The 27,968-nt window shown below is 33.7% G+C and overlaps 1 protein-coding gene across 5 annotated transcripts in view; it reads right to left on the reverse strand.

Moving 5' to 3' along the window:
• CDH8 (cadherin 8) overlaps positions 1-27,968 on the reverse strand; it is a 204,712-nt gene that overhangs the window by 23,312 nt on the left and 153,432 nt on the right. For 4 of the 5 annotated variants that reach the window (XM_013098274.5, XM_005018256.6, XM_038185527.2 and 1 more), the window contains 2 exons: positions 13,128-13,249; positions 6,779-6,896 (listed from right to left, as the gene is read on the reverse strand). In XM_013098274.5, the coding sequence (XP_012953728.1) occupies positions 6,779-6,896; positions 13,128-13,249 (240 nt within the window). Of the gene's footprint in view, positions 1-6,778; positions 6,897-13,127; positions 13,250-27,968 lie in introns of those variants that run through there. The other variant, XM_021271466.4, reaches the window with a different exon arrangement.

Consider the following 27,968-nt stretch of genomic DNA (forward strand, 5'->3'; position numbering starts at 1 on the left):
ATTAACTTGAAATTCTACCAGTCTTCTAGAATTTGAGAACAATCAAAAGATGCATAGTACTGATATCCACCTGGCACTGCTTATCACTTTATCACTAGCAAAAAGGGCTCATCTTTGTGATTCTTCAGAAACCACAGGATGACTCTGCATCTCAGAATTCTGTCAGATACGTAAATAAGAACATTGGTTACTTTTCCTATAAAGAATGATCTAAAATATTTCTGATCCAAAGAACTTTCAATCTGGCCAATTGTCTATGGAATAAGGATGAAGACAGCTAAGTTTAGTAAATACAGAACTGCATTTCCTCTGTTAGAAAAACAAATTATTTCAGGGACTCAAAATTTATTACCTCAGGCAAACACACACCATAGGAAAAACATTTGTACTAGCTGAATACCACTTTTTGGATATTGATGGATTGTAAGCTAGAACCTGTCCTTCTCTTTTTCAGGCCAGGATCTTTCTGCCTGCTTGCTCCAATAGTGGAGGAGCTAAGCAGCAGAGTGTTTCTCTTACCACCACACAGCTGGACTGTAATTCTTACTTGCTTTCCAGCACATAGACCAAGAAACACTTGAGACATTACTCTTAGAATTGGGCTTGGACCCAGCAGTATAATCTAACTTGTAGATAATACATAGAATGTAGTAGTTTGAGTCTATAAAAAGCATTTTGACTTTTACCTGAGAAATGTAATTTTATATCCAAAATATAGGAGTTTTCTGAAATACAATTTCACACCAAAATACTCTGGAGCAACAGAACTAAAGTGTTCCATAGGACTAAACAGTTCATTATTAACTATACCGTTCTTAAAATAGTAATAACTTGAGATTGTTCTGTTATCCTCAGTTCCTATAAATGTTGAACTTTGCTATTTAAACAGCTCCACTTTTAACAACGTGCTTGGAAGAAAAAAAGATTGATAGCGTGGTTTTTTGTTTTTTGTTTTTGTTTTTTTTTTTTTTCTTGATTATGAGCACTCTGGAAAACATGACCTGTGTCTGTGGATGGCAGATTGGCACAGAAATCCCAGCTAATAGAGCAGCTTGTGTTTGTTGTTTTTTAATACATAGGTATAATTTATTTTTAACTCAACTACTTTCACAACGAATGCATATTGCTGTGCAAGCATTCCCTGTGACTTGGGACATATTAGAACTGTACTTTGAAAGTCCAAATATCAATGTATAAAAATATGGTGTTGATAATTACAGACATCAGAAATGTATAAGCATGTGCTTTCCCTGGAGAATTGCTATCATGAAACGCCCTCTGGCATGGATGGCAGCTGGGCCACAAAGTTTCCCAAGGCTCTTGAAAAATTGCATTAAACTGCAAAGAAGAGGATTTACAGCTCCTATCTAAGGGACCATATGGGTGCTGTTATTCTAGATGTTCATTGTACATCCATCAAGAAACGATGGGTTTAATGATGTCCTTGCTAAGGCAATTTGTACTTGAGGTCAATGGGTTAACTTTGAAATTGGGCAACGTGGAAGGAGGGCAATGAAATAGCAGTGCCTCCTCTTAGCTTTCTGAGGTATATATTTGGAAAGAAAAGTCAATCAAAACCACAGAAGGCGCTTTAGCTGGCAGCTGAGACAATGGCAGAGAGACTTATCAAGAAATGCAAAAGGAAACCGATTCAGGGAAAGAAACTCATTTTAGCATGCGTCTCTTGTGGGAACAAAAGACTCGCCCTCCAGGTATGCATTTGACAGATGCTGCTAAAAATATTTTCAGGAAAAAGATGTGGAAAAAAAAAGGTTTTATTATATTAAAAGCACCATGAAACAGAAATACTTTAAAAAATTAAGTGGTTCTGATCAGTTGCTTTTATTTTCTTACCTAGGACATCAAAAAGAGAGGTTGCACGAATTATCTTCTCTAGCAATTTCTAAATAGTTTAGAAATATGTCTTTATTAATGGTGAGGCAGTGATGCGAACTAGCAAATTTTGAATAAGATGTGCAATAGTGTCCAAAGGCATGCAAGCCAGTTAGTGATTGAAGTGATTATAATACCAGGCTATTTCCTTTTAAGTGAATGACACATTGCCTACTACTTTCAAGGCAGCACAGATCAAGTGACAGATTAAACTTGCTAGATTGAAAGAACAAAAGAAATGGGCATTTAAACATGAATATTCTTGGAGCTGTTACAGGTATCCTAAGTGTAATAGAGTATTCATGGTTAAGCATAAATATGAAGTTTGATACAGAGAATGAACGGAACAGTTCATCACTGAAGTACAATGAAGTATATGTTTCAATTGAAAAAAACAAACAAACAAACAAACAAACAAAAAACACCACCACCACCAAAAGAAACTCTTTCTTTCTGTTGCACTCATGATAATCAGGTTGGCCCAAAATCAGAGCTCCAGAAAGACATTGAATATTTTGGGGAGAGGGCAGGCTGATTACTTATAAGGCTATTGGACATCTGCAGGAATACAAATGTGTGCCGTTAGGTTGGTTTTCTTAACCCTAAGGACAAGGTCTGCCCATGTTCCAAGCAACCCTGTGATTGCTGCTCCTAAATGAGCCCTAGTTAGAGGTATGTAATACCACATTTACACAGTAGTGATGCACCATTACTTCTGCCAGAATAGCTGTTGCATCAAAGGCACTGTAGAACATTTTATTCAGGGTTTATTCTGTTAGGAAACAGAATTTGGCATGAGAAAAATGGAAATGCAATGGAAACATCTTTTGGGAAAAACTTCAAGTCACTTTATGGCAAAGATGTATTTGCTAGTTTTTGAAAGTAAAAATTGCATTGGCAGCATATCAAAATGTTTACATCTGTGAAAATGCTTTTAGCAAAAAATTCTGTTCTCACTTGAATAAACTAAGGAAACTATACGAACAGTAGGAATTGGATGCTGACAACAGGTATTGCTGTGAGTGTATTGTTTGGCATGCAGGAGACGATCAATGTACTGGCATTAGATTTTAGGTAATGCTTTGCGAAGACCACTCACCTGAAAAAACAGTCAATAAATGCTAATTCCATTTCCAGAGGTCTCATTTCAATTTACTGATGCCATGACAGTACAAAATACTTAACAGTCATCTAAGTTCCTGTCAGTGTTTTGTTATTCGTTGTGCTCCTACAGCTTTTTGTGCAAGTTAATTACATTCAGCTAAGGATTCAACAACACATTGCTAGAATGTATCAACATCTGTCTAAACATCAGATATTTTCATCTTAAGTTTTAGGTTCTTGCTGGTTTGAAGTTTGTCAGAAGCACTACACAAAACATTTATTATCATTTTTCCCATTTCTGCTTCTCTCCAGAAACCCAGCATAGAGACGTGAAATGTAAGCGATCAGGCAGTCTGTCTGAGTTTGTGCAGTCAAGGTTTTGATATGGCACAGACTCACAGGTTTAGTCACCTGGATCAACAGAGAAAACATTACGTGATTTCCTCTGTTCCATTAACTTCTTACAATTTTACCACTATTTAATTATTTCTCTTGTGAAGGGATAAAAGTTTATGCATCTGGTAGGCCAAATGTGTTCCTTAGATAACAATTTGAGACAGTAAGATTGTTTTCCTTCAGTTTATCAGTAGTTGCCCATTTAGCCAAGGCACAAAACCTAAGAAAAACTACTCTGTAGCAGACATTTGAGCTGGAAAAAGAACAGGAGGAACAGATCAGGAGATATGAGAAATAAAGATCACTGAGAGATGATCTGCAGACATTTGATGAGATGTATGATGACAGTTAAACTTACATTTTTACATTACTTACATCAGAAAGACACTACAGCCTCTACAGTTATTTTAGAACATCCTGTCTACACAGAAGACATTGTAAATATGCAAGTTTAACAGCACAAAGAAAGAAAGGATGTTGGTATATCCATTAAAGGAACAGATTTTTACAAAACATAATTTAATCTTTGGGAAATAGCATTTGTTTTTGTTTTCTGGTTTCTGATGAAGACATACCATTGTGTCACCCAGTTAAATGGATTGGCAATCACAAAGTAGTCTATCAGAATATTTGTAGTATAATTGGGGAGCACAGTTAATTACTGAAGTATCTTGTGAACTTGCCTTAGGGCAATCTGGAAAGTAGTAACGATAGAATTAGCTCATAGACAACAGAGTACATGAGTTAATGATTAAGCTTATATCCCATAAAGCAAGATAAAATTCCAAAATACTTCCATCTTAGTATGAGGGAAAGAAACAGAGCATTGCAGCCTTCTTCCCCCAGCAGATGCTAAAATGCATTGTTTGCATACTAGTGCCAACAGATCAAATTTTGTGATCATTATTTTGTGAAGTACAGAAGTAATTGCCAAATGCCACAATCCTATCTAAAGCACAAACTAAGAATCCAAAAGGACAGTATTAATTCAGAAAATTTCTTGAGGGGTGCTTTTTGTTACCTCTGCTCTTGAGAGAATTTTGAGAAAGGCAAGATATGAAAAATAACTTTTAAAAATCACTAATGCTGGCAAATAAAAGATCGGGTTTCTGTGTTTTATTTCCTGAGATAATGGACTCTATTTGTAAGATCCATAAGAGGATAGCATTTCTTCTGCAGGAATCATGGCAATCTTTGCTGCCTTGAATTAATCCACAGGGCCAGGAACATGAAAGGAAGTCAAGGCTGCGGTGTCACAGTCAGGAAGACATCAAGGATTTTGACCACCAGGGTCAGGAAATGTTTTCCAGTTCCAAGCCTAAGTGGGTTGTGCACTGATCTAATCCTCAGAAACACCTTTCTCCAGAAATGAGAGCAGGTTCTGTTACAGGCATTTTCTTTATTTTCTTTTATTTTCTTTCAGTTCTGTTTTTTTTTTTTTTTTGTTTGTTTGTTTGTTTTGTTTTGTTTTGTTTTTTAGGATCAATGGAGTTAGTTAGTTCAACACAAATAATCATTGATGCTTATCTGGCAGATATACACAAGCCAAAGCCATGTTCAAGTTCAGTGTTTAAGTGGCAGAACTAAATAAAGATTTAGTAGGGATTTATGATGTTTAAATGATATAAAACCTTACCCCAACCAAATTATACCCTGATTTGGCTTTGACAGGAATATTTGCTTCTTGTGGGAGTTCATGTTCTAGCATCAGCCATGGACTGCATCCCTTGCTGAGCAATGTTGTTAGAAAATAATGATATGTATAGTGGAAATTTTATCTTTGCATGCTGAAGGATTATATCAGAAAAGTCTTTTCAAGTGCACTTTTGCTTCCAGGAGATTTCAGTTGTTTTTTTTTTAAAAAGGATTTACACGCATTTAACCAATTAAAATGCACAAAAAATTACCAGCGTAAAACTAAGTGTAGCAATGTTATAATAAAATTGGACTAAAATGTTATACAGAAAGGTTCCTCACACCCACTCCAGTCAGGAGGCACTTTGCCATTGGCTGTGACTAGAAGTAAGAGCGGGTCTTATATGGGTAACAGATTGGAAGGACAAGGCTAATTAGTGATGTGAGTTAAGTATTTAAACATGAAGAGAAATGCTGAGACCTTTGTTTATTTTGTCATGTTGTGTGGTCCAAACCGACTAACGTTCAGGATGCTTAATTCAATTTACACTACTGATGATTATGAAATGGATTTTGAAGAGCTTTTTTTAAAAATCTTCTCCAGCAATTGCAGAGAACATAGAAGGATTTATTAAGTACATGAAAGTACAAATATAAGTAGACACAAACTTGGTGAAAGCTGGAAGAGAAAACATCTAATGAAAAGCAAAAAAACAGTATATATTTTAACAGATTTAAGAACTTAGGTTTTTATAGTATCATATAAAAAAAATGGTGCCATCTTGGTTGGAACAGCTAGAATAATAAACAGCTAGAATAATAAAAAATGAAAATATTTTCTTTTTGTTTGACATTTCCTAGATTTCTTTTACACTCATGCACATACAATGCTCACATATACATCTTCCTATTAGTAATACAGATTTCATTCATTATCATTTCAAATAAGAGAAAAAAGAGACTGAACTTAACTAAAATTCTTGAAAAGGTGCTATTTAATTAAAAAAAAAAAAAAATCTTTGCCAAATATTCAAAAAAAATACAAGTACATATAGCACCATTTGCAATTTTTCCCAGCTCTTTCTCACATGATCTTCAAGTATATGTGTGCCCCAAAAAGTACCTGTCTAAATCTATTGCTTAATAATATTAAATGGGCATTTTTTTCCATCATGCATGAAATTCAACTTCTGTAGTACTATAAAATGATATTATGCCCTTCCAGAAGTGCTGTGAAGTATAGTGATACACTTCTGGGCTTTGCTGACCTAGCAGATTCCTCTTTCTAGTAAAAGTGCTTGACTGAAATACTCTGGAACCTTCATGCAGACAACGAACAGGCTTAAAAGGCATTTCCTTTGGGGGATTTAACAGATATTTAATTTTATGTTCCCATCTATATCCAGTCAATGTAAGACCAACATTATTTATCAACATAGTTTCAGATTTTCACCTTACAGTGTATCACTGGAATTTCAACGTAACAGCAATATAACATGCAGCAAATCCATCCTACAAATTTTTATTTAAGGCAATGAGCTGTCTTCTGGATCTAAATCCAGTATTCAATTTACTTTCTTATCTACTGTAAAAATACTGGCAATAGTTTAAGAGATTTAATTAAGGTACCATTAAACAGATTATCTATATTTTAATTGCCCAAGGGACAAACTGCTAAAGTAACTGGAAGTCAACAAGGCAATTTCAACCAAATTAATTCAGGTACACAGTACATATACTTTATATTTACCTTCATTTTTCTTGATGGTGAAATTTGGATTGTTGACCATTTCGGGAAGCAGACTATATAGGAAGTAATGCCCATTTTTAGGATCATCTTTGTCAACAGCACTGACAATCTGAATTACCTGTAACAGAAAAGGGTCTCATTATATATTCACACCCCTGTTAAACATACATATTGTAAAGAACATTCCATTCTATAGAACACATTCTCACTTCTCTATGTGCCAGACTAAAAGTGCAAATGTATAAGCTTGCAAGGCTATTAAAGATGTTAGATTGAAAATCTGAGAAATGGTGACTATGGATCTAAACTGTTTCCAGAAAGAGGAGGCAGATTGCAAGGAAAGATGGGTATATAAGACAGGCCAGTAAAAACTGCTGCAGTTTAGGCAAGTAATAAATCATTATTCAGCAATAAAGAAAGGGAAGAATGTGATTCAGAAATACTCAGTATGCTTACAGCAGTCTTTCATTATATAGCAATGCTACTTACTGGACCAATATGTATAATATATTTTTAATCCTTTCCTCAGATGTGAATATCTATAAAATGAATAACTTAACTATAAATATATAATTTTGTAAGTGGAGTTTTAAAAAAACTTTTTTTTTTTTTCCCCTTTAGTTTTAATAAAATCTCAGTTATTCCTGTATTAGGAACACAAGTTTGCTTTGGAAAAGTTATTAAAAAGTGATTCACAAAATAATGCAGGGCACTAAAGTTAGGATACAAAATTTGTTAGGCTAAATTAATTTCAAATTAGGCAACAGTATAAATTTCATTTTTAAATATTAGAATAAAAATAGAAAAAAAAATCTGATTCTGTCCAAATTCATACACTTTTGAACTTTTTGAACATTTTGCTAACACAATGTTAATAAATAATATTTTATATTGGTTTTATGGCAAGGGAAAGGACTATCAGTATGTATATTACATATACAATAGCACTCAGTATCACAGTCCTCCTTCTGTGTTCTTCAAGACTCAAAGAATAAAATCTTACTAGATAATGACAAGTACTAGCACCAAAACTTAAATATTTCAAATTATGTATGTAAAAATGTTTGAGTGGGTTTTGATAGAGGCATATATAATTTGTAGGAAATCCTAGGAAGAAAGTTGAGACAATTAATTCCTTGCCCAATCATATATTCTGGGCAGGGAAGATTTATCACCAATAATCTATTGAAAAAGTTTTTGATGGTTCAAATTAGATATAAATATATTATTATTTTTGATAACTCTATCTACCAGGATGGAATCCTTGATTACCATGATTCAAATGCATGTATTAGAAGAAAGGCTGGAAAAAGAAGACCTAACATAACTTTTTCTTAAAGAAGTAGGTCTCCAGACAGACCTGTTATGTAGCTCTCTAACAGAGAGCTACACAGCATGAAAAAGATGTAAACAGATGGAAAACTATAAGCAGACATCACCTGTCCCACTGCAGAAATGAACCCACTTATATGGAATATTTTCAGCTTGCTCTTTGCAGAGGCAAACAAAACTAAACTAAAAGGAAACTACCCATCTGCAGCTGGTCCAGGGCTGGACTAGGTACCATAAATTCTGCATTGTAGGTAAGAGCAATTTAGAACGGAATTCCAAACAAGTATCTTTGGCACATAGGTTTTATGAATGTTCTGTTTTTCAAACACTGCTACAATGTAGTAACAATGGGGAAAAAAGAAAATGACACAGCAAAGACTGGAGGATCAACTGCACTTAATAGTTGCTGTTATTCCAATGATTATGCAATTTAATCTCTGCTGGCTATGTAATTGTTAATTCTTTTCAGCATTGTATAGGAGAGTTGACTGTAAAAAGTCTCTTTCCCTAGGATTTCAGTTAACACACCTGTAAGTTGGAAGCCAAAAGCGTTAGTGATATGGGTTTTCAGCTCACCAAAATTTTTTGAAATACACTTAGAATATAAGCTAGATTGGAAATTTTCAAGAAACAGAAACTGACCATATTCTTTGCTTTTTTTTTTTTTTTTTTTTTCTGTTCTCTTTTTTCTTGTTGTTCTGAAGGAACAGATATATTTTAATGTCCTATAGAATTCTTTCTAATATTTCAATTCTTTCCATCCATTTCCCTCATTGTTTACCAAATAATTCTTTCTCTAAAAATGCACATAAAATTATATGCCAAAGACAATCTTAGTGAAATACTACAGTTGTTGTGTTACATGCACACATCAAAGAATTAAGAGTTAGTGTTTCCATAGCAACCTTATTTCTTTGTGTGTTTGCATTAAAGTAAGCTCTTAAAAAAAAAAAGAAAAGAAAAGAAAAAGAAAAGAAAAAAGGAAAAAAGCATAATATATATACAGTGATAGAAAGCTGCTGTAGCTTTTACTCTATAGGAGTGAGAAAAGTCCACTAATTCTCATTACCACATTTTAATATGCTGAGGAACATGATTTACTGGTCAGTGTTGTGTGATAGTGTAATGGAAGATTATTTATCTTGATTTGTTGTACATAATGTGGTAGAGGAACTTCTAGAGCTGTTCTGCCATCCCTATATAGATTTCTTTTTTTTTTTTTCTGTCCTAGTAAAAAAATGCAGAACAAAGGTGTTTCATATAATGAAACTGGTCTATAATGATAACTAAAATGAAAACTGATTTCTGAACTGCTTATCTGTAAGCACTAGAGTGAAAGTTAATATCCCTTCAGCTGTTAAATCTTGAAATTTTTGAAATTATTCCAAATAAATTTTCAACTTTGATGTTGTATTAAAAATTAATGTATATATTTGATTCTGTACATATACTTACTAGGAACACAGTAAATGAGCATATTTTGCTTAACAAGCAACTCTGGATTGAAATTAATACTTAAATGATCCCCTAGGACAACTCAGCATTATAGTCTGCAAATTTGTATTACATTTCTACATAGCCAAATATGCCTGAAATAATATGTATAAAGATTACCAGTATAATCATAATGAATGATGTAGAAGGATAAATAGAAAAACAAAGTTATTATCAATGTGACTACACATTGTGTACATGTGACTTTAATATATGATACTGTGTAGAAGTCTTTCCCTGTGATGCAACTTGTCTGAATCAAAACAGTTCCTTATAATTACTAAGCTCTTCCCTACTTCTCTCAAAACTGTTCTGCCTACTCTGAAAAAACTTCTGTAGTTACACTGGTGCTCATGGTTCTCTCTTAATTACTTTGTATATTCATAACACTATGAGCATTAGACTCGTTATGGTACAATTTTTACTTTGCCTTGTCACCTAGGGCCAGCCATTTACTGCTAGAACCTGCATGTTGCCCTTTGCATGAATTTTGCCTCTTCAGGGAGACAAAGATCTATCTGAAGATTTCTAACATCAGAAAAAGCCAATCCATACTATTGGGATAACTAAATAGAATAGAAATAAATGGAGAGAGACTCAGGGAAAATTGTATTTGGTTTTATACTGGTTTAGTTTACACACAAGGGTAAGCACTGGCACATGATTGTCTATGCTATTTAAGTGTATGAAAATTCTGTAGCTTTGTTTTGAGCAAACAGCACTTTACTGGAGAAAACTGGGTCTGGACCTAGGAACAGTGTGGGAGGAACTTTCCTTTATGCAGCAATACAGATGTTCTATTCTAGGAGTAGGAGAAAACAGTGTTCTGGCTTTAGCTTTATGTAAATGGATGAGCTGGTTCATTGTTAGATTAGAAGTACTGCAACAGTATGTTCAAATCTGTTTTTCTCCTGAAACTGACAAAGAACACTTATAGCAACTTTCCTTTGCGTGTAAAAATGCACAAGGAGCACAGGAATATGTGCGTGGACAAACATTTCCTCTTTTCCTCCCTCTCCTCTCCTACTAGCTGTACTACTGTTAGAGGTAGGTTAAAACAAAGCAAGTGCATCTGGCAACGTTATACATCAACAGTTTTTAATACATTCTGTCACATCACCAGCAGCTGCAGTTGCCACTCGCAATTATATCAGAACCCAAAATAGAACACTTAGAAACTGAACGGGAATAGAAGGTTCAGTCAATATATTTAGGGGCTGCAAATAATGTCTCAGAGAAGGTTCAGATGTAATCTCCTTTATGGTGATTCAAATTTGATTTAAACTTATATTTAAGCTGATCTGTAAATGTAAATACATTGAAATACCACAACACAACTGTGCCTTTTCTGTATATCTAACATTTCAGTTTAAACTTTGAAGAAACATCCAAATTAGGCTTTTGCTACTATGTAAATGGTGGTTCTCACATTAACTGTTTTGTAGCAGTGACATATTTTGTTTCTGGAATTCTACATCTTGACTGATTAATATGATTTATTCCAAAATTTGAATATAGAATAATGAGCACAAGAAAAAATAACCCAGTAGTGTAAATATGGAAATCTTTACTGGAACAAATATATTTTAAATGACAACTTTTATTCAGAATCTAACCTTGTTTATTCTGGACTGCTGCATACTTACTGTCCCCTTAATGTTATTTGATTAAAACAGAATAAATTGCAGGATCAGTGACACCTCATCCATGCTGGTAGCATACTCAATAACCATGTATAAAGTTCACATGAGGATTCATGTTCAAGAGAAGAGACATCTGCCATCAGATCAAGAGTGTAAGTGATGATGAGGCTGAAGAATAACATATGGTTTAACAAAAGTTGTCCATAAATACTTAAACAAAAACCACTTTTAGCAGCTGACTGCCAATTATCTCATTTATTGTTTTATTCCAAAGTGAAAATGGTAGAAAGATATTTCAAATCTCTTAAACCTGAAATTTGATAGATAAATATATCCAGAAAACACCATGCAATGTATCTTGCTGACTTCAGGGAAGCTTACTGAGCCCTGGATAAAGCTATTCTCATTACGATTTAATATATCATACAAAACATAACTACTCAGCATCTGAAATCCACCCTGAGCAAACAGAAAACCACTCTGAACTAGAGGAACTTCAGTACCAACTGTAACATAACTGTCTGCTGAGAAATGTCTGCACTTCAGGGTACATTTCAATAATCTTCAGTGGTTAGACAGAATTTTTCTTTCTTAAGTGACACCTTTTTGACACCTTTTTAATTAACAAAAAGGGGTGCTAGAGAGTCAAATCATCAGTAACAATCCAGATTTATAGAGGTAGATCATCATACTACTATATAGGTTGTCATTTAGTAGTACTAAAATAATATAATTTATAACTTCATTGTCAGGTAACCTACTTTGGAAAGTAGTGAATTCAATGCCTAACACCCACGAGACACGGGAATAGTTGGATTAACAAGTCTAGTGTCATGCTGTCAGCTGCTGTTTATTTAAATAAAATGTCACAAGCTAGAAATAAAGTTTAAAAACAGTGAATTGCTATAACATACTGTATTTCTCAAGTTGGACAAAAGTTAAATCTCAGTTACTGCCTCGTTTTATGAAAGTCTAAATTTTCTTCAATCTTTACCTTGCAATTTATATGACAAGAAATAGTCTTCCCTTATTCTGTACATTTGTCAGAAAAATGGATGCTCTTTAAGAAATCTGTTTAATTTCCCTTGAAAAGAGCTACAGATGTTAAACCTTGCTTTTGAAGTCTAGCTACATTTATTTTACCTTGTAGTGTTTTGTAAATTTATTTGCCAACAGTCTAATTTCATCAAATTAAGAAGGAATTAACGTGCAAAATCATTTATTTTTTTCTTCCCTGAGATGTAAGAAAAAGGTGGAACTCAAGTTCTCCAACACCCTGTCTCTCTTTTAACACATTAAACTTGTTTACAAACTACCTGACTTTCCACCAAGTTCTGTTTTTTTTTTTTTTTTTCTTTTCTTTTCCAATTTTCATAGAAAATGGAGTAAGAATTAGATTGAGATAATAACTAAGATATAGGCAGAGGAAAATGGTTTTATTGTTTTAAGTTTTTCTTCTAAATTATACCTATGACAAGCTACAATATAGTTCAATGTCTGAAATGAGATTCAGGCTGAATTATATTTTTAACTATTAAAGTACATGAATTTATGAAGTGATGAGCTCCATCAAAAAGACTGGAAACAGTGGAAGCTTAAAGGCTTTCGATATTTATTCTGGATATTGAAACACCTTTACTTTAAAACTTAAAAAAAAAAATAAATAAAACATATATGTCCATGTATAGAAAGATCTACCAGAGAACATGATCACAGATATATCTTAAATGAATATTTATAATAAGCAAGAACATAGACACATATTTTGGGAATAATGATAAGACAAAATGTCAGGAAGAAACTGCACCCTCTTCTCTCACACAGAATTACTCAAAAATTACTCAAAAATAAATTACTTCAAAAACCGTGGAGAGACTTACTTGTCCAGGCTTCCCATTCTCACATAAAAATGCTTCGTGTTCTGACGCAAACTCAGGAGCATTGTCATTTACATCAAGAACTTTGATAGCAACAGGCACCCGGGACACTTGACTGTGGTTCCCTAAGAAAAGAAATCATAGCATAAAAGTTAAACAGATTTAATCTGGGTTTGACACAAATTCTTCAATAGAAACCATACTGTCCATGCTTGATTGGGTTGTCTTATCTGTAATGGATTGTAGAGTTAGAGCATGAGATAAAGATGGATGGCCAGTATTTTATGGTTGAAAAGAATAAATACACCCCTATTGTAAACAGCGTTTGTTGGAGATTAGCTCAGTGAAGACATTTCTTACACTAAATTGGTAAGATTTTTCTTTGATGAAGTTTGTATTGTTTTATTGATAAAGTCCATTATACATGGAAAAGGGAAGGCTGTAAACAACAGAGATTTATTTCTTTGTTTATCTTTGGCAGAGCACAGAGCATTTTACTCTATTAGTATTTCTGACTGCACATCTATTATTTCTTCATTATAAGTACTATTAACGTGGAGACCCACATTGTGAAAAAAGAACGTTGTAAGACTGACATAGGTAAAACTAGATTGCACTTTGGACTAGTAAAGTGCTTTGATTCATGTGCAGCTAACCAAAAATATAACCTGTGATCATTGTTCTTCACTGAAATAACACCTCATCATTTATAATATAAAGCCATTTTGCATAAAGGAGTTTATCATTGTAGAGTAGAATAATCTTATTAAGCTGTAAGTAAAGACAAGCTAAAGCAACAGTTTGCATTCTACTTTGAATAAATTTCACTCAGTTTCTAGTCTTTTCTCCAATTCAGCATAGTTAGTTTATTTTAAGAGACTATTAATAAATATTTTAGGTTTTATGATTTTTCCCCAAAAAGCAAATACATGAACTTTACTTATACTGAGAAGACTAGCTGATCTGAAGTTTTGAAAAATGTTCTAGAGGACATGTATGCCTCTGCAAGTAACCCAATCCTAGTTTCAAAATCCATTTTTTACTGAATATAAGCTTACAGCACAGTATTTTATTGCGCTTATACGATTAACAACTTGAATAATTGCACACTACATGAATTAAACTGCAGGTCAGACTAATTTATGTATGTGCTTTCACCTAAATTCTTACTACAGGTGAGAAAGCTCCTGTGTTAAGAGTCAGGGGTATCAATGTACTTATGTGACAACTTAGCAGTCTATATGGGTTCCATTTTCTAACAATACAGAACTGACTCAGGAGAAAAAAGAATTAATTCTTGGGAGCAGGAAAGAAGTTGCTATTGACTTGTACTCCGTGTACCTGTAATAATAAATTTTAAAAATTAAAGTAGGTTAGGCTTTGCCAGTGGACTGGAGGCCAGTGATGTGGCTGGTAGCAGTCCTACAAGTGGTAAAGATGATTACAGGAAGAACCACAGAATACAGTCTATTTTTGTGTTTTCTATCAAAGTTAGTTGTGTTGTGACTTAATCAAATCCTTCCTCTTGCATATTTTTTTTACCTTGTATGCTAAAAACAACCATAATTTTTGAGGCTTCATCTATAAAGGCTTTACACTTGCTGGATGTCAGGAAATACTCAAATTCCACCTGTATTGTATATGGAAGATTACAGGACATCAGACTTTGAATACTTCCCATTTGAAGGAGTCACAAGTTTTAGTTTTGAAAAAGACGTGTTACAGAAGAAAAAGAACCTTCCCCCACCTCTGAAATATTATAAGAATAATATTTATGTCAGTTTCACATCATATAATCTTACTTATTAATAGGTGAGGTGAACACTTATGACATGAAATAATAATGTATTTGAAGTCAAATAAATGTTAATATGCAAATAATGAATTCCGAACATTTAAAACCCATTTGATCTTAACTTGATAAAAATACAGACAATGAATTTCTAGCTTACCAGAATTCTCAGCACTAGTGTCATATTTAAACACTAAAGATTTACTTTTATCTAAATTAATGAAATGATGGCAGTTCAAATTTTAAAGACATTACAGAGAAATGTAATTAATTAGATAAGCTTCTAAAGAAATTATTCATGTCCCCTATGACTGCCCCCAAAATGTTTGTCTTTCATCAGAAATACAAACATTAAATTTAAAGATATTATAATTAGAAACTCGATGAGAATTCATTTAAAAAATTTATCTACTAAACACAAGAGAGGCCCAACTAGTTGTTTGGAAATCTCCAAACAAGGGGATACCCGCTACCTATTAGGGTTCTTGTGATTTTGATGAAATGTATTGCTGAGAAAGAGAGATGGTGAGGGAATTTTATCTACTGCTTGTACTGCCGACCACATGAACACATTGTATTATTTTGTCATTGCAAATTTTTCAATGGATTTTCACTTCATACTAAGTGAAAATAAATTAAATAAATAATCACCATAAATAAAAATCACTCTAAGTATGCCTATTAAAACAAACATGAATTCTCACTGAATAAATCCTATTTTCACTTGACGATGAGAACACTGACAAGATAAAACAACTCCATCTGCCCATGTTCATACTTTAAGTGTCTGCAAACTTCACAGTGGTAGAACACGTATGCTGAGGATGACCTTCTCAAGTTTAAATCCATTGCTGTTAGCAGTGCCCACTGTCTTTGTTTCCTGACAAAAAGTAGGAAACATTTGAAGTTGATCCATGCTGATGTATTAGAGCAAAAAAATGTTATGTTTGCATGGGTAGCTGTCCTGGAAATTTTAGTTTCATTCACATAAATCAGCTGTTGAAAGCATTGTCAGTTTCTGAACTGCCTGTTAATCCTTGACTTCTGCCAATGTCCCCTTCCTAGGAGATGTGCTCTCCTTGTTCACCTCCACAGACGGTTCTTTCCTCTCAAACATTCACCCAGGAATCTACCTTTGAGTCTTGCAATACAAATACATGTATATCATTAGGGCCATCACTTGAGAAGCAATGTCTTAGTTGGAAAATTTAGGACATTGAAGCATTCTATTTAAAAATACCGAGCAAAATTTCCACTAGTCTAGTTTACCAAAATCCTTTTCAGGGTAAAGCTGCACAGAAGGATTTAGTTTCCAATTTCAAATACATTCAGCTAGTCTTCTGTGGACAGCACTGCCACAGCAGAGCACATAGCTATAAGAAACATATATGCAAATTGTGTAGATAATTTCCTAGAAGTATAACTCTTTTATGCGCTGCACTGAAGTATCAATTACTGTTCACAGTTCTAACATCCAGCAGTCTGCTGTAGATAAGCACAATGCACACATGGAAAAAAAAAAAAAATATATATATATATATATATAGACAGGCAAGATAGGTATAAGGAAGGTGTGATTCAATGACAAAATAAGTAGTGGAATTAATTGGTGATAATAAATAAATTTCCAAATATAAGCTTATAAGTCCATGTGAACTTAAAAATGTATATTGAAAGGTTTAAAAGCTTTTAAGATGCCTTCCGCTCTTCTTTTAAGAAGCTCTTCTGTTTTTCTCCCTAGTTCTCAAATTGCATTTGAACTTCAACTGCTTCAATTATGCACCTTGCTAGTAATCATCTCTGAGTAAGATACCATTGAAACACTCAGGATTAAAAAGTGCTGCAGTTTGATACAAAAAGATGAGATAATCAAATTATCAAATAATTCAGATGAGATAATCAAAATCAAATAAATAAAAAAAAAAAATCCTATGTTCAAGCCATTTAGTGTCTCCAAGCTTAATTTTTTGTAGGCTGCAGATCAATTCTAGTTCTTACTAGTCAACTTCTTTCATCCTTCCTGAAAAAAAACTACGTATCTGAGAATAACATGTGTATCACTGGAGATTTCTAATGCAAAGCATAGAAATGTTAACATTATTCCTAGATGCAGCAAGTAATACTAGGAGTAGTTAGAACTTAAAAACAGATTTGGGGTCTTATTCCATAGCTGGCAGCATATAATGTCAGTATTCAGTTCCCATAAGCATTTCTTAAACGCTTCATAAACATGCTTAAAACACTTCTCTACTGTCTTTCCTTGATAGATATATGTACCAGTTATCTTAAAGTGCAGTGGTCTTTACAAAAGAGAATTACTGGCTGGAAAAAAAAAAAAAATCATCATTTATTTAACACAAAGAAATCCAGTATCATCCACTTCTCCCTTATTTAATTAAAGCATCCAAATCACATCAAGGTTCTCTTTAAAAAGTCATAAACTGTCTTGCATTTTAACTAAAATTAAATACCTGAATAAAAGGTAGACTTCTCGAAAATAACACATCTTTTATTATTATTATCATCATCATATGGCTTGGAAATAGCTATTTCATGCTTCTCTGATTCAGTGAAATTTCTACTCTAATAATATTTTAAATTAGAAGTCCTAGTTCTAACAGAGAAATCAAAACAAAATCTGAATCACTGACTTAATAAAAACAACAGCACTTGTTTTACATCTCTCATACTTCAAACTTATTAAGTTGTATTTTAACAGATCTGTTCCCCACACCTTTATCAAGGTTTTATCTGATGATTTTAGTAAGATAATCTACATGCAGGACAAGTTTATTTTTCCTTTTTGGCTTTATGTTGTCATTTTCTTTGTGCAATCATTTACCTCTAAAACACTGCAGCTTCTAACAATTCTTTTGCCATATAAAACTGACAACTCTGCTTCAAGAATCCTGTGAAACAGAGATGCTATTGTGAAACTGAAACTTTATTTATGTTGAAGTTTAACTGTAAAAATCATATATAGCAATAAATACTGTGTTCATTTGTCTGAAGTGTTGTGTAATGATCTGATTCAAAAGAGATTGACTGCCTGATAGAGACTCTGAAATTCTTTTAAAAATAACATACCATAAGCTATTTTTGAATTTAGATAAAATTCAAACAACCAAACCAGAAAGAAACAAATAAACAGGACTGGTCACCACAAAGACTTAAGAACACTCCTGTTCTTAAATTTTTAAAGGATGAGAAAATACAGAAAATACTGAAAGTTGTGGAGTATCTGTAAAATAACATAAACATATCAATGCACAGTAGAATGCATTCCAAATAAAATGCTAAAACAAGAAACAAACCCTTATTCAAAATTTATATTTATTTCAGCACACTGTAACATATCAGAGGAGTACAGATTTTGGTGAGCCTCTGCATGTTCATATGTGTAGGAAGGGGGGAGAAACAAGAAGATACAAAACATATTTATTGGTTTATTCCAAACATATTTCTTGGTTTATTCTATGGGAGAAAAATAACAATGGTATTGAAAAGTTTTGTCACCTTTCCGTAGATCCCTCAGTTTATTTTATTATGGTCTACAGATGAAAGAGGAACAAGTCAAGAACAAAGCTATGCTACCGTCTGTTTTTATTTCCTCGTGAATAGACTGACAATTTTAACCAAGGATTTGCTCGAAATCCTCCCCTTCCTTCAGTTTTGTTCACTTTTCCACCTCTCATTGCTATGAAAAAATGTCCTGCAAAATGCATGCTTCCACAGGTATGGACAAATCAAGGAGAACAATATATAGTGACTAACCAGGTAGAATGTGTGTTTTAACTGCATATTGTGGAAAGGAGGACAAGGCTGGGGGGGGAGGGAGATCTGAGGACAGGCTACATTTTCAAGCAAATGACTTCAAAGATGAATTTGTATTTAAAAGGTAATTTCACCTATAAAGAGTGACTAAGATCTACCTACCTTTAATAAATGCATAAAATGTATGGATTACAATAAAAGGACAGGTTATACTTTCAGTTTGCTGCTAATATAAAAAGAGAAAAGAAAGAGTAAAATTTCTGTGATAGACGCACAAGCCATGACAGAAACTGTTTCTCACTTAAAGCCATATTCATCGAGCCTCACTCAGATACTCATTTTCTTTTTCTGTGTTTTTGTTTGTTTAGTTGGTTTTGCTTTAGGGCACAAAAGACATACAAAAATATTTAATATAGCCCATAATGAATAGAAAATTTGAATCAGGTACCTGAAATTTGCAGAAAAATGAAACATGTCTGCAAAAAGACCAAACATCATTTTCTTATCAGTGACATTCACCTAACTCAGCACAGAGTCCTTTGCTTGCCACTGTAGTAGCAAAGTAATTCAAAATGACTGCTTTTGTATTTACTTTTCCCTTTCACTTCAAGGCCTGATTCCACTTCTACTGAAGTTAATCAAATCTCTTTTATTCTGAAAGTTTAATCAAGTCCTTGTCCTTAATATTACATGATCTATTTCCTACATTTAAAGTAATATAAGAATTAAAATTTAAATATAATTTAAATTAAAGCCATGGCCTCAAATTGGTACTTTGTTAACTTCGAACGATCAACATGGGTATATAAACTTGATAATAAAACAATATATATATGTATTAAAGTATATTCTTTTCATATAGACAATATATATTGATGGAATCAGCTCCCATTTTGCATATCTGAGGGCAGGCAATCATTTAACATTCAAATGCAAACTCTTTGTTATTTTTCCACCATTTTCAATGGTTACCATTAAGCTGTGTAGTTATTCATCAGCCTAACAAATAGTTATTCTATAATTACCTTTGATCCTTAGTGAATTGAAAGATCCATTTGCAAAACTGGGAAATGTTTGTTATTCTTTGTAGAAGTATCATATTTTGCTTGGTGTATATGCATGACTGTGTCTTGTTTGAATGCATAAAGAGAGATCAAGAGGGCTTGGAAAGGCAAAATTAGATTGGAGCAGTGAAAAACCCCCTCAAATGCAGTTTACAGTGGTGAAGAGTGTCTCCTACCAAAACCCTAGCTATATGAGAAAACTAAAAGATACCATTCTGTTTAAATTTTGCCATGCAAGTTACCTGGTGCTGCAATGTGACTGAGAAACAGGGTCCATGGTAAGATTTGTCATTAACTGAGCAGAAGATAAACCAATGATATGAAACCTAAGTCATATCAATCTTAGAGCTGGAGGGGAATGCCAAGCCCAGGCAACCCTCCCCTTGTGCCCCTTCCCATAAACCCAACAACCCAGAAACTCAAGTTTCAGGTTATCATAAATCACTTTCAATGGTAGCCTCCCTTAACTCACAGTATTTGTGTTTTGAAAAATCCACCTCAGGGTCACCTCTTTCTATTCTTTCTCATGGACTTGGAAAATAAAATGCTAGAAGATATACTAGATATTAGATGTACTAGGTAACGTGAGTGCTTATTACATTTAACCTACATACTGCATAAGAGAGTGATTAGACTGCATGGGGTATGCAAAAGGAGAGAGACGAATGAATATTAAAGTCGGAGGAACAAAGGGATGGGATAAGGCTTGAAAAGAGATTTAGAAGGGGCATCCTAATCAGAAACTATAGCACCTTTTCAATATTTGAGTAGCAATTACAGTTACTTGTCTCTTGTCAGAAGCTCTGGTTGCAAACAGCATGTCCTTAGAGACTGTTCTTCTGCATATCTAATTTTGACCACAGTGAGCTTTATATTCATAGTGACACATAATCAAGTTATATGTGACACATCAATATGAGTAAACAAATACATAATTCAAAATAAATTATTAGTATAGCTGCTTGAGCGGGTTGTATTGGAAGCTGCTATAGTCATGTCAGGTTCATGACAATGAAAACAATGCTGTTTTATTCACAGATCCTAAATAAATCCTCAAGGAAAAAAAATGTACACTGCCAGTATCCTTCCACCCACACATCTATCCAGAGACCAAACTGAAACAAATGTTGGCAGAAAACAACCTATATTTCTGATACAGTATTATTATTCAGCCCTATTTTTCTCTAACGAGGATGCAAGTCAGGCTGTAGTTTGCAGCTATGTCATTTTCAGTAAATTAACTGCCTTACATATGTAAGAGGTGAACTATTATGAGTATGGAAATTAACAATACGGTTTAAGTTTTGACAACTATTAACAGTGGATTTACAAACCAAAAAGAAAGGAAGGTTACAAATGTTTAGAGTTACACAGTTACTTTTTTTTTTTTTCAAAATCAATGCAAATAAAAGAAAAATCCAGATCAGTTAACATGATAAAAATATATATATCACTTCATGAATAAGCAATGGCAAAACTAATCACAACTGAAACCTCCAGAAACACCTGCAACTAGGAAACACTATTCTATAGACCCTCAATTTTAGCAAAAGGCAGTCTACTCTAAGCTTCTGAAAAGCTTTTTTCACTTCCTTGTGGCAGCTACCAATAAGAAGGACAGAAGAGTTAGGAAAACAGGGAACCACAGAAAACTGTTGGGAAACACATAGAAAGAGAATATCCCGAGTTGAAAGGGAACCATAATAGAGACTCGCAGTTACAGTGTGATGAAAATGTTACTAGATCATTACTTCTTGTAGATCCCAGAACCACATACCTAATTAGGATTCCATATTTTTGGAGGCAGTGTAATGCCTTAATTGTTGTGAGGAAGGAATAGGTTTTCATTTCTAAATATCACATTGAGAAAAACATCTGGAAAATAATATTTTCTGCCATTTTTGGCAGAAAATAATATTTTCTGCCATATTTTCAGATCCTATTCTGCCATTAAGTGGCAGAATAGGATCTGCCTCAAAAAATATACCAGTGAACAGGCAGGGAGAAAATTATTTGAAGAAAAGTTTAAGTCACAACAAATATACAGGGGCACAATTTGCTGCTGTGTTGCTTGATTCCACGTTAATCAAGAGAACCGTGCTAGCATGAAAGAGTCAGAAATCTGGCCCACACTTTAGAGCAATTACATTGTTAATATGTTAATACATCATGCATATTAAAATGTTATAAAACATTGACTCAGATATGCAAGGTCTTCTTGTCAATTATAATTAGCTTTGAAACATTATAATGACTAACAGCAATAATAACAATAAGCAGACTGATAGAGAATAAGATGTCTGGAATATTTTGGGGTTACTTTTACTGTAAATGATTTCATGAGTGAAGTCAAATAGCCCAAATGAAACCTCTCTCTTCCTTACTGTTAGTCAAAACATCAAAATGCTTTAATAAAACTTTTTATTAAACAAGACCTTATCATAGAAGTATTTAAATTTAATCATTTTTAGAGCTCATATTCCTTCCTGGGACTGACTATCTTGATAGTGTAATTCATTGATCTTATGTTTCCCTTCATGGATAAAATATTGCTGGATGGGCTTGACTTGAATCAAGTTCTAGAAGTTTAGCATCCAAAAATTCATACTTGCACACCACCAGCAAAAAGGTGTCCCCAGCATACCTGTATATACCTTTTAAAATCCTCTGTTTTTCAGACAGAAAATACCATCATTTTTTGCCAATCAGAAACTTTACTAGAAGCTCAAAGCATACTACTCTGAGTAGAGTCTTTATTCTAGGGAAAAAAAAAAAAAAAAGTGCTTAAAGAAGATTGACTAAAAAAAAAAATAATCCCAGTTACAAACCTCTACTCTGACCTACACTTATGCTTCAGTCTTACAGGAAAAAAAAAAAAAGGTGGAGATTTTAGATAGAGTCACATTCTTCTTAGAAGGAGTATATAAATTCTTATCAAACTGGATTCATACTAGACAGTATTTTTAAGATGAATCATAATTCTTCAGAAATTTTTGTTCAAGTCTTCAAAGTGCAGATGGCCAATTGTTGGTTGTTCAGTTTATCAATGTGCACGTTTTGCTAACATTGTAGGCATATTGTCACTTTAAGCATTCCTCCAGTTTTCTGTAAGTAATTAACAAACATGCTTTACATAAGTTAATACGTTTTCACTAATGACCCTTCTGCTCCTTACTTGAATACTTATCTGTCTTGTGCCCCACAAAGACTAAAACACCATTATCTAAAATTGTGTTATATATTTAAGTGGTGAACTGACATTTTCTCACCTAAAACACCACTTAGTTTCCTAATCTTTTCCATTTTATGTTTTGAACAGTGTTCTCAAATTCCATTGTTTTTGTGGAATCAATGTTTGCAAATATAGAACTGAGAAGTCTAACTTGGCTTTGTAATGCCCTGAAACCAGAATCTAGACTATGCGGATCTCTGTCCTTTTCCTTGCTGTAAATATGCTTATTACCTCCTCAGACTTCTTTCCCAGTTAATTACTCAGATGATTTATTCACAGCCGCCTTACATGCTTTCCTCTGAAACCAGAGGTTACTAACTTGTATGCAGTTCCCCACACCTGAATTTTAATTCTAGCTCCTAAACTAGCAAGCCCAATTTATACAAAGATTTTTTCATAAGTGCACTCCTTTCCCATTCATATTCCCTCATAATACAGCCTCTCCCACACTATTATCCATGTGGATCACATCTCTTGCCATTCATGAGCTGAGAAAAACACTAAGGGGAAAGCTTACGATAACTCTGAATGTGCTTCAACAGCTGAGAGCTGCAAACCCCCTTCAGCCCTCCACTGACCAGTGGCAAATTCTCTATGACCCATCAGAATCTACGGAGTTCTGTATAGCCCTGTATTTATGTGCAAATGAATAAAAACTACCTTACTGAATTCTGTTAGTGCAAAAATGATGGATCATCTAGTTTGAGTTCCACTAAGCCAGAGAGAAAAGGGTCAAGCGAAAAAGGTTAATATCCTGAGCTTATCCTGTTTAAACCTCCATAAAGGCTTATTTTTTTCTCCTTCTAAAACTTACTGAAATTTACTCAGCCCTAAATTACAGGTAATTATATGATGCACCCAAGTAACTCCCTAAAATGTTAGAATTATTGTTAATAGTGCCTATAGTCATTTTTACAATAAAAGGCTAAATAACATTAAATAAATTAAAGCATGAGTGAAGGTATTCATGACATTAAAATGTACATTGTAGCTGAAGGCTTATTCTGAAGAGTAATTACGTCTCTTTTCCTTTTTAATTAATGTCCTTGTATTTTTTTTTTTAAAGTAATATACAATATAGATAAATTTTAGTAAAGCATGTGTTGGGTGATGATTCAATTATTGTATTTATATTCTTGGTAAACCATAAAAAGTCTTCCTGGCTTTATGCCCTTTCCTATTAGGTGATAAAATTGCCTCATACTTCTTCATTTCTAAAGAATGCAGTTGGTACTGGTAATTACCTTTGTCAGATAGAGCCCACAGGTTTGTCCTTGAGATTATTTTGCTCTATGCCTGGAAAATATTTATTGTGGTCAAATTACCATTTCCATTTCAAGATCTTGTCTATCTTTTCATCTTCTGTTTTGACTAATAATTCACGAGAATTTCCACTAGTTGTGGCAGTTCTGGTACTTTGCCAAACACTGTGGTGGAGGAAGGTGAGGGCTAATTACCCCACTGGTATGCTTTTTGTCTGGCAAGTATAGCCGAATATCAGGGGTCACTTGATAAAAGCAGTCACTCAAAGTCAAAATAATAGCTCCATGACTACACTGCCCGGAGAACATGGGAAAGAGAAATTCCATTAAAAAAACCTCACTCAGAAATACAAAACATGGCTAAAAGCATTGTTTTGGGCTAACAAACATCCTCTCCCATGCCAACCTGCATGGATTTGTAATTCCCCTGCTGACTTGTTGCATGTCTGTGCATGTGATAGAGTGTGAAAAAAGAGAAGTTTTGGAAGAGCCTTCGAGTAACATGATGAAACAGAGCAAATGGATGCACGTTTCATCTCTCTATTTCCTAGCATATCTGAAAAGGCTGGAGTCCAGTGCTGCTCATAGTCATAAAAAGGCTAGAAAGAAAACACAAATCTTGAGTAGCCCACTCACTGTTATTTCAGGAGATCTTGAGAACTTTAAAGGGATAATCATTTATTTGTCTTTAAAGTTTGTGAGCCATGGTTTCTGTTATTTGTTGGTGTGTTCTTCACAAATCTCATTTGCAAATCTTGATTGCAAATTGGAATATATTTATTTTTTCTTGTTGAGATATGTGATATTATTAAATGAATTTCCACTATGTAATACACATATTCCTGAGAAAAGGATTACTTCACTTTTTAAAGAGAATACCAAATAAGCATTATTAATAATGGATGTATACTTTTCTTTTCTTTCTTTCTTTTTTAAAGAACTGAAATTCTGTGTCTCAAACAGATCTCAGATACAGTTTATGTGGAATGAGAATGAAAATATCAGGATATTCATATTTAAATTGGAGGAATATTATGCAGTTATGTTGCTAACACACTTCTTTCTTGCTTAAGTTAGCTTCTCAGGGATAAGTCTCTACTTTGATTTCAAATGATATTTTTTCTCCATTTATTGCTGCTCTTGTTATATCAATTAAAAAGCAACGACTGAGGTATAGGGAACTTCCTTAGTATTAATCAGACATACAGTAAGGATGCTGAGGAAATATCTGCAATGTGGCTCTTACAGACATTAGAATATAGAAATGGGAATCCATGGATCTGGAGGTATAAAGAAGACAGAGCATAATTACTATATACCTTGTACATGTGTGACAATCAGATAGCTTGAATGATCAGAATGAACTCTATTCAGAATCTGTGGAAAATGTAGCAAAAATGTTATAATAAATAAATCATGGCTATTTGATTTTCTTTTAGTAGCTGAATAGCATTGACAACACATAACTCGATAAGTACTACAAAACCTGTACAAGAAACTGAGAGAATACTGAGGAGGTTAGCTCAGCCTGAACTCTGCTCTGCTTCACTGCCCAGTAAAATTGCTAACCAGTTAATGCAAGCAACACAAGCATGTCAATGTGAACAGTAGTTATAGCTATAATTGTACCATATACAAACTAAAAAAAATGTATGTGTGTGTTCAGATGAATGGGTTTACATATGACTTTAAGGATCCTGACTTTACTGGATTTTACTGAATGTCAGAAAATTCCATTTCGAAAAGTACCAAAGAAACAAAAATGTGACGAGCCTTTGTACATATTGGGGGGGGGGGGGGGGAAAAGGCATCAAAAGAAATGCCTGTAAGTTAATCATTCATTCTTACTGCACAGCAATTCAGGTTCTCAGAGAATACTTGCATATGTCCCCAGATTCCTTTCCTGTTCAGGGCTTAGCTCCAGAGAGCCCAAACATATGAGCAGCATAATCAGCCCTGACTTACAAAGCAAGGCTATATCCACTCCCCATTCTCTCATGCATCTAGCTGAAAAAAGCCCTCCCAACCTTGGCATACAACTTTAAGCTCCTTAGCCTTCAGGCATATAAGTCTTAAACATACAACAACACAAAAGAGAAATCTCATTAATCCACTATTTAAAGTCCAGTGAGTGACAGAAAAAGTTCACCTTTCATATCCACAGACCAAAAGGTACACCACGAGAGAAAGGTCACTTTGCCAATGAAACTCTATATTGTAATCACCTAGAAGTTCAGGCTCCAGACTCATTCAGTAGAGTAAACTTGGATTCATGGCAAAGTAGAAAGAAAATTTAAGAATCAATTCAAAGTTTTAATAATTTTCAGTATGCCTCTTGCAATAAACATTAATACACTATTATTTTTTTCTTTGAATTCTAAGCCTGTATTTCAGAGCAATCTTTCAATGAGGTCAAAGTTCTTTATAATTTTCTCTTTTCTTACAAATCCTTGTGATATAATTCATCAATATAATGAAGTCATTACATGAGTAGAGAAGGGAAAATTTGAACTAAAAAGAAGTAACTATTAATTAAAATATGTAATGAAGAATGTATATATTAATACACCAGAAAGGGTGTAGGTATGTAACTGTGCATACAATGAAAGCAACAACTATGAACTGCTTCACAGAGATTAGAAGGAGTCAACCAGTGATGGGAAAGTAAAAGCAGGAAAATGCCACGCTCCAAAATGTATCACGTTGCACAGGTCTCAGAGTATGATTGTGGCACCAATAGAATTAATGTATTCTGAATTAGAACTAGAAAAGACACTTGCCTATAAGTATGGAAAGGAAATGTCCTTCCTACAGAAAAAAAAATAAGCCAAACTGCTCTTTTGCCTGTTAAGTACTTAAAGAAAAAAGTCCTGTTTTTTTCTTGATGTGGAAGGTTAGATTACATTTTAGGTCACTCAGAAAGATTAAAAATAAGTAACATGCTTAAAATTATCCACCTGCAAAGCAGATTGCTTTCTTAAAGATCAGCCAGTCTGAATCTAAATCACTTCATCCTCAAGCCAGATGAAAACACGGAAGTTATACTCAATTCACTCAGACCAATCCTGTCCTGGAAGTTCCCCACCCGAGACAACTGAGGGATGATACAAATGAATATGTTATTCATGGTGGCAGCAAAAACTTCCAAAAAGGACTTGTGCTTAAAACACAAATTTAAGTGCAGGTAATGTACCGGCACAAAGTTCTGAAAAAGTGATTTATGTTTTGGAAAAACTTGGTGTTTATCTATGAAAGTGTTGATAAATTAGGATATATTTAAGATCCACCAGGCTGGGAATCATGAAGAAAAAAATATCATGACTTATGATTGGAAAGCAACTGTTTCAGCAATGAAATGGACTGATCATTGCCTATATAAATAGAGGTGAGCCCAGAACTGAAATGGAAAGCAGCTAAGGTAGATAGAGAAAATGTTCCTGCTTGAATGATGCTGACATCCTTATTTTTATGGGAGAAACCAGCACTATATTAATATTACTGTCAGTGAAAGCAGAATTTAAAAATAATTTATCTTTAAATAAGCAGATATAGTAGTCTATGAAATTCAGCTCTTGTCAAATAATCTTATTAGGAATGCTAAAACAAACAAACAAACAAATACAAACAAACAACAAAAACAAACCACCAACCCAGCCATCAGCAGGAACTCAAATGCTTAGAACGAGATTGATATTATTATTTTTGTAGCCAGTCTGAACA

The sequence above is a fragment of the Anas platyrhynchos genome, chromosome 12, assembly GCF_047663525.1.
Source record: "Anas platyrhynchos isolate ZD024472 breed Pekin duck chromosome 12, IASCAAS_PekinDuck_T2T, whole genome shotgun sequence".
NCBI classification, from domain to species: Eukaryota; Metazoa; Chordata; class Aves; order Anseriformes; family Anatidae; genus Anas; species Anas platyrhynchos.